The sequence below is a fragment of the Eucyclogobius newberryi genome, unplaced genomic scaffold, assembly GCF_026437365.1.
Source record: "Eucyclogobius newberryi isolate DKJ021-1_F unplaced genomic scaffold, fEucNew1.0.hap1 SCAF_4, whole genome shotgun sequence".
In the NCBI taxonomy this organism is placed as follows: domain Eukaryota; kingdom Metazoa; phylum Chordata; class Actinopteri; order Gobiiformes; family Gobiidae; genus Eucyclogobius; species Eucyclogobius newberryi.
Window position 1 is genome coordinate 19,631,691 of NW_027316056.1, and position 6,534 is coordinate 19,638,224.

General features: G+C 38.0%; 1 protein-coding gene across 1 annotated transcript; it reads left to right on the top strand.

Moving 5' to 3' along the window:
- Positions 1-2,048: 2,048 nt before the first annotated feature.
- On the top strand, positions 2,049-5,102 carry LOC140377005 (histone chaperone asf1b-B-like). Its single transcript, XM_072462254.1, has 4 exons — positions 2,049-2,286; positions 2,616-2,731; positions 3,739-3,915; positions 4,413-5,102. Exons 1-4 carry the CDS (start codon positions 2,178-2,180, stop codon positions 4,608-4,610), a joined length of 600 nt encoding a protein of 199 aa, XP_072318355.1. The 5' UTR covers positions 2,049-2,177; the 3' UTR covers positions 4,611-5,102.
- Positions 5,103-6,534: the final 1,432 nt, after the last annotated feature.

Sequence of the window (6,534 nt, forward strand, 5' to 3'; positions counted from 1 at the left end):
TTTTGTTATATAAAAAAAAAAAGACAAAAAATAATAATAATTCTATTACAATGTTATACAATGGTATTTTTTGCGTGAAACCTTTTTAAAAATTAAAATAAGGTAAATCAAATCAAACACCAACAATCTGAAATGAATGTAGTAGGGCTTTTATAATAAAGACCAGCTCACATTACCACCCAAGAAAGTACTTATCCTTACAAGGACAGCCAGATCTACAAAAGGACAACACCAGGTCTAAATCCGTATTAACTAGAGCTAAAAATTTAACACGTAGCCCACCCATAGAGTAATTAAATATTGTGCCATTAAATATATATGAACCTATATTCTCTTTGAATGAAGTCTCCCAACCAATAATAAGGTCAACTCAAAATCAAGGGATGCATATGGGCTGGACTCAATATTGTTAGACACACAAAGAGACACTTACAGGTCCAATAACTATAATGATAAATGCATTTTTAAGACAATCCTTATGCCCTCAAATGTGGAGACCAGTGAATGCGAACAAGGTCACAAACTAAAGACCTATCAGCATTTGCCGATGATGCCAAAAATTGGGATGTGTAGTAGACCAGAGGCCCATCTTAACAACTCACCACACAAACTACACCTCATGCAGTTTGGATTTAGAGCCAATCATTCCACCAACACTGCAACTTGTTTCTTTATTGAATGTGTTGAATCCAAACTAAACAAAGGGGGTGTAGTTGGTGCTGTTTTGCTGTTTTCTTGTACTTAAAAAGGCCTTCAACGCCATCAGTCATAATGTTATAATCTCAAAATTGTCACTGTTCAACTTCTCACACAATAGTGTAAACTGATTAAGTCATTTTTAAAACACAGAAAACAAGCAGTCAGTCATCCCATCTGGCATATAATGTTGGTGTGCCCCAGGGGTCAATCCTGGGGCCTCTCTTATTCAGCTTTTACATCAATGTTTTGCCGTCTGTGTGTTCTGGATGTGATACGTACAAATGTACCAAGAAGCTGCCAAACTATTTTTCAATGCAACGATAATGTCACATCTAACCTATTGTGTTGCCAGCTGGTCACAGAGCTGTAAGACACACAAAAGCCAATCCATTCTGACAAACAAGCTTATGAAACCTTCTTCTTTTCGTCATAATCGTTGTAGTAATTTGATAAAAACTGTTAAATTGGGAAAACCTGGAAATGTCCATGATGCCAACCTGGTTTTTAAAATCCTGCATGGGCTTGTCCCACCACCACTTTCAAATTTCTTTAGTCGAAGTAGCAGACACACCAGATCTGCTACTTCAAATAATCAAATAATCTAGTCACTTTGACCAAAAAAGTGCTTTCTGTTCAAGTGATTTTTCAGTACAAGCAGTACAGTTTTGGAACACAATACCATTGCAAATGAGCTATACTAATACACACAAAACTCATAAATAATGTTGAAATCAAACCTGTGACCATAGTTTTAAAAATGTAATTTTCCTTTGCGGCTCATGTACGCAGACTCACTCTGGTCTAGTGTCAGGCTTGTCCCATGGCATGATTGTCCCATGTTATTGTTGTCCCGTGTTATATGTTTCACCCAGTAATCAGTTTTTATATGGACACCTAATCATCTTACATTTCTCTACTAATCCTAATTGAACTGTATATAATGTAAATGTATGTTTTGTAAATTGCTGCACTTTTACACCTTGCCTGGGACTACAGTTGGAAAGGAGCTAAACTACAGCTAATGCTGGTACAGTTACAATAATGATAAAAAAAATAAACAAGAGCTACACCATCACTACAGAAGGACCAACCCAAAAGAGAGAAAAATATGAATCAACAATGTAAATGCAGTCAGTAAAATTTAATGTTAAATATCTATAAAAAACGTGTGCTATGTCATAACCATAATCAAACCCGAACATTAGAAGTAGGTCTTTACAACATATAGCCACTAGGTGGCAGAGGTGAGCTCGAAGTCGCGGAAGTCTGCCCTTGAAGAGTCCCTTATGATGACGTGTTTCCGGTTTAAATAAACCGCGAATGTTCGTATTGTGTCACTGGCCACTGTAGAGGACACGCGAAAAGTGTACGATTTAGACGGACTTTTGAAGTTTTTTTCCTAGATGCCATTGTGCTTAACATAACGCTGGTTTAACAACTTGTTTACAAACTGGTTTAACTGTGAAGCGCGTCGAGAAATGGCTAAAGTACAAGTGCTGAACGTGGCGGTGCTGGACAACCCAAGCCCATTTGGAAATCCCTTTCAGTTTGAGATCACGTTTGAGTGCATGGAGGATCTACCTGAAGGTGGGTTTTATGCATGGATCTGGTATTATGTGAAGTTATCTCTAACTATGAGCGCTAACTACCTAACTCTAACTACCTGTGCTGTTCACGGGGCCAAGTGTGACTCTCTAAACTAAGCTTGAGACAAATTAACTTAAATGGGACAGTATGTCCTTCAAGTTTGCTGCTGTTTTTATTAACATTTAAAAATGCGCTTGTGAGGCTGACACGCCTCTAACGCAGACTGCGCTTCTGACTGGTTTGAACCACTGGATGTTGACGCCTTCAGATTAACCTGATATTTTCAAACTTTTGTGACCGACACTAACATTTCGTGCCTGTGTTGACAGATCTGGAGTGGAAGATCATCTATGTTGGATCAGCGGAGAGTGAGGAGTACGACCAAGTGCTGGACTCTGTCCTGGTGGGCCCAGTGCCCGCAGGGCGACACATGTTTGTGTTTCAGGTATGCCACTGACGTGAGCATGGGTGAGGATCATCCCACACAGTGTGACGTTTTGGAGTAGGTCAAGTGACTAATTTTGCTTAGCAACGCCAGGCGCTGTTTTTATGAAGAGTAAAGTTGAATTAATTTCTCAAAGTGCAAGGCAAGTTTTATTTGTAGAGCACAATTTGGACACAAGACAATTCAAAGTGCTTCACACAGGAAACAACTAAACAGTTTAAGACATGAAAGAGAAGAGTGCAAATAAAATCCTTTCAGTCACATTCACAGCTAAGCAAAACTGTTTCTATCTTAGATTTGAACATTGTCAAATGCACAACAACAGATTAAACACTTGGAACTGTTATGAGGCAAGAGATGACCAAACTGCCTTTGTACTGATGCATATTCTATTCTCCTGAAGTCTTTTGGATGCGTCTTATTTCAATTGCTCACACTTGTAGGAGGTGAAAAGCCCCATCGTGGGAATCATCATCCGGATTCAGGTTGTTGACTGCAGAAACCGTGGCTAAATTGGCTCAGTTTAGTTTGCGTACAAATACAGCTGAAATAAACCGTGCAAAAGTGGAGACTAGTGATTATGTTTCTACTGCTGATATTCAAATTAAAGTCTGTAGTGTAGTCTGAATACCTGCAGGAATGTAATGCACTGTGGCAGTCCTACTTTGGTGGGCTTTTCTCAACAGTGTCTGTTGTCACACATTGGCGATAAGTATTACTTCAGATGAGGTTACCTTGCATTTATATTAACATTCCACCACTCAGCGCATGTTTTCAGTATTTTGGCATTTACTCCAGTTGTGCAATACTTTCCTATGTGCTGTTGTCTAGTGTTTTTCCCTTTGCCGTCGTTGCTGAACGTTGCAAAGTGTGATGCGAATATTGAATATCTGAATGACCAATCATGAGACATTTCTTTTGTTGAATGTCTGATCATCATCATGATTAGCTTTAGCTCTGCCACTGCCTTGTGTTGCTCTGATCTCTTTTGTGTGTGTGTGTTCTAGGCTGATGCACCCAACACTGGGCTCATCCCAGAGTCTGACGCTGTTGGAGTTACTGTTGCTCTTATTACATGCACATACTGTGGACAAGAATTTATTCGTATTGGTTACTATGTGAATAATGAATACACTGACATCGAACTGAGAGAAAATCCACCTCTTAAACCAGATTACACCCAGGTAAAACGTTTGGAACACACTTAAAATCTATATGACTGGAATCCACATTTTACTTTTAAGCAACAAATTGTTTTTTCCTAGTCTGTATTTTGAGGAAGGGTTAAACTAAATAATATTCTTAGTCCTTTTAAAAAATAATAATACAATTTTGCTGGATTCTGCATTAATTCACTCCACGCCTCCCTAGTGATGGTAAGCTACTATTTTAATGTGACTGCATTGAGTAATTGACCAATCATGACTAGATTGCTGTAAAAAAAAGTCTTCTTACAATCATTGTTATGTGGACTATACAGTCTCAAATACAAAAAGAGCCTTTACAGCAAGTTTTTAATGGAAAATCTGAAAAAATAAAATTGAATTACAAAGAAATGGTCAATTCTGATTAGTATAGGTCATATTTTTATTTCAGCCTAACTTTATCGGTGCATTGATGTGACCAAGAGTGTGGGGGATGGGTGGGTTTTGTATTTTGATGAACTCTTTTCTGTCTCCAGCTCCAGCGGAATATTTTGGCCTCAAATCCTCGTGTGACTCGCTTCCACATCAACTGGGACGGTTCGGCAGACAAGATGGAGGACAGCGAAAACGTGGACCCGTCTCCAAACACAAACTGCATGCTCCCACCGTCGTGTGCACCAGGAAAGATGCCCACATTGGGACTGATGCCAGACAACTCTATGGACTGCATGTAACATCCCAGAATCTGAAAACGGACTCAACCGCTTGCTATTCTTTGCCTGAACGCCAAACATGCATTTAAACCTAAATTTAAACGGGCTACAACTTGAAAATATGCTTTCATTTCACTCCAGGCAGTAGATTTAAAATGGCTTAAAGTCTAATAATGAAGTGGACCAACAGTCAAACGAAAGCATTTGGAACTGAATTGCCTAAAGATTTTGGAAACGGTTGACTTGGAAACTTCCTCCAGTCACAAATCCCCGAGCACTCTACTGTAAACCACCTCATCGGCACTAATGACGTATGTTTTCAAATCTTGTACAAGGAATACCATTATATCCATCAAGCAAGTAGATGCAGAGTGTGGGGTGTGTACAATTACTGTAAATATATTTTCTTTTAATAGTGCTTTTGTGTATCTTCAAGGTTTAAAGCCTACTTTGTTTTGTATCTACCCCAACTCTTTATCTGTGCATGATTTAATAAAAGCTGTTATCTGTGCATCTTTGTGTTTCCTCTTCTGCAGTAGCACAGTAGCACATGTGCGTGCCCAGGCCCACTCGTCTTTCTCCCTCCTCTGGCTTTGCCCCCAGTTTCATTCATAAAACGCTGCAGCATCACTCCTCCATTTTCACTCAGCCTCACGTTGCTAGGTAACTGCAGTACAATGGTCTGTTGTTACCATTTTATCTGAGCGCAGCTAACTCATACTCGCACGCTTGTTTTTACAATAAGGGAATAACCTAAAATGGGAATAACCTGTGCTTAAGTATAATTGATGCAAATGAGCAATGCATAAGGTTTGTGTAATTTTTACACCTCGAAGCAATAAGTGTTCATGATTCAAATATACCAGAATGAGAAAGGTTTAATGCCATTGTCAATGAACAGGATTCAAAATCTAGGAACTATACACTTAATTCAATATATCCTTGCATGTAATGAATAGAATTTGTAGTTATTTTGAACTCATAAACTAGCCTGTGTGACCATGGAAGATTCACCTTCTCTTATTTATGGGACTGTAGCTTCCATTTTCTCAGGGATGATCCAAACCCTGTTGGTAACAAAGATGTTTTACATTCTGGTCACCTTAAAATCCACAGATTAAAATAGTTTCTACTTTCAAAACTCGCAGGTCTTCATCTACTTCTACTCTTAAATGTATTAACTTTGTATTTAAGATGCTTATTTTCTAGAAAACTTGAGCAAAATGTATTAGAGCCTAGTATATGTCAATAATTCATGGTGACAAAATGGTGCTAAAAGTCTGTGTTGTGAATGGGAGGTTCACGTATAAAACACTGCATATCTCTATTGACTTCCATTATAGACACATGTTTTAACTAAAACAATTGATTCCAAAATAAATATGACCAAACATTGTTTTGTGTTGGTATGACTGAAAAGATCGTCTTGACAACATTTATCTTCGTATTGGCCATGGCAAAGGTGGCTGACATTGAAGTGACTGAAGTGTAAATAAAGACAAATGACTGCCTTGGTCATTTTCATATCTGCCATTTATGGTTAGAAAATGAGTCGTGGCTTTATACAATAAATGAATATACTAGAGAGAATGAATCCACTAAATTCATCATTGATAATATCATTTCAAATGTTGCTTTGATTCAAGTGTTTTTCTGTCAGATATTACAGATCACTTCCCCATAGTATTCTTTACGGTTCATGCAAAACAATCAAATGAATTACGGTAGCCCTTCAAATGAAAACAAAAGTATTAACTGAAAAACACTTAAGTCTATTATATGAAAACCTTTCAGCAAAAACATGAAATTGCGTGTTATTGCCAGATGAGCAATCCAGATGATGCTCACAATGCATTTATCAATTCACTTACTGACATTAATAAGATAAAATAACCTTTGTTGGTCCCACAATGGGGAAATTCCCATGTTGCAACATAGATTAGGC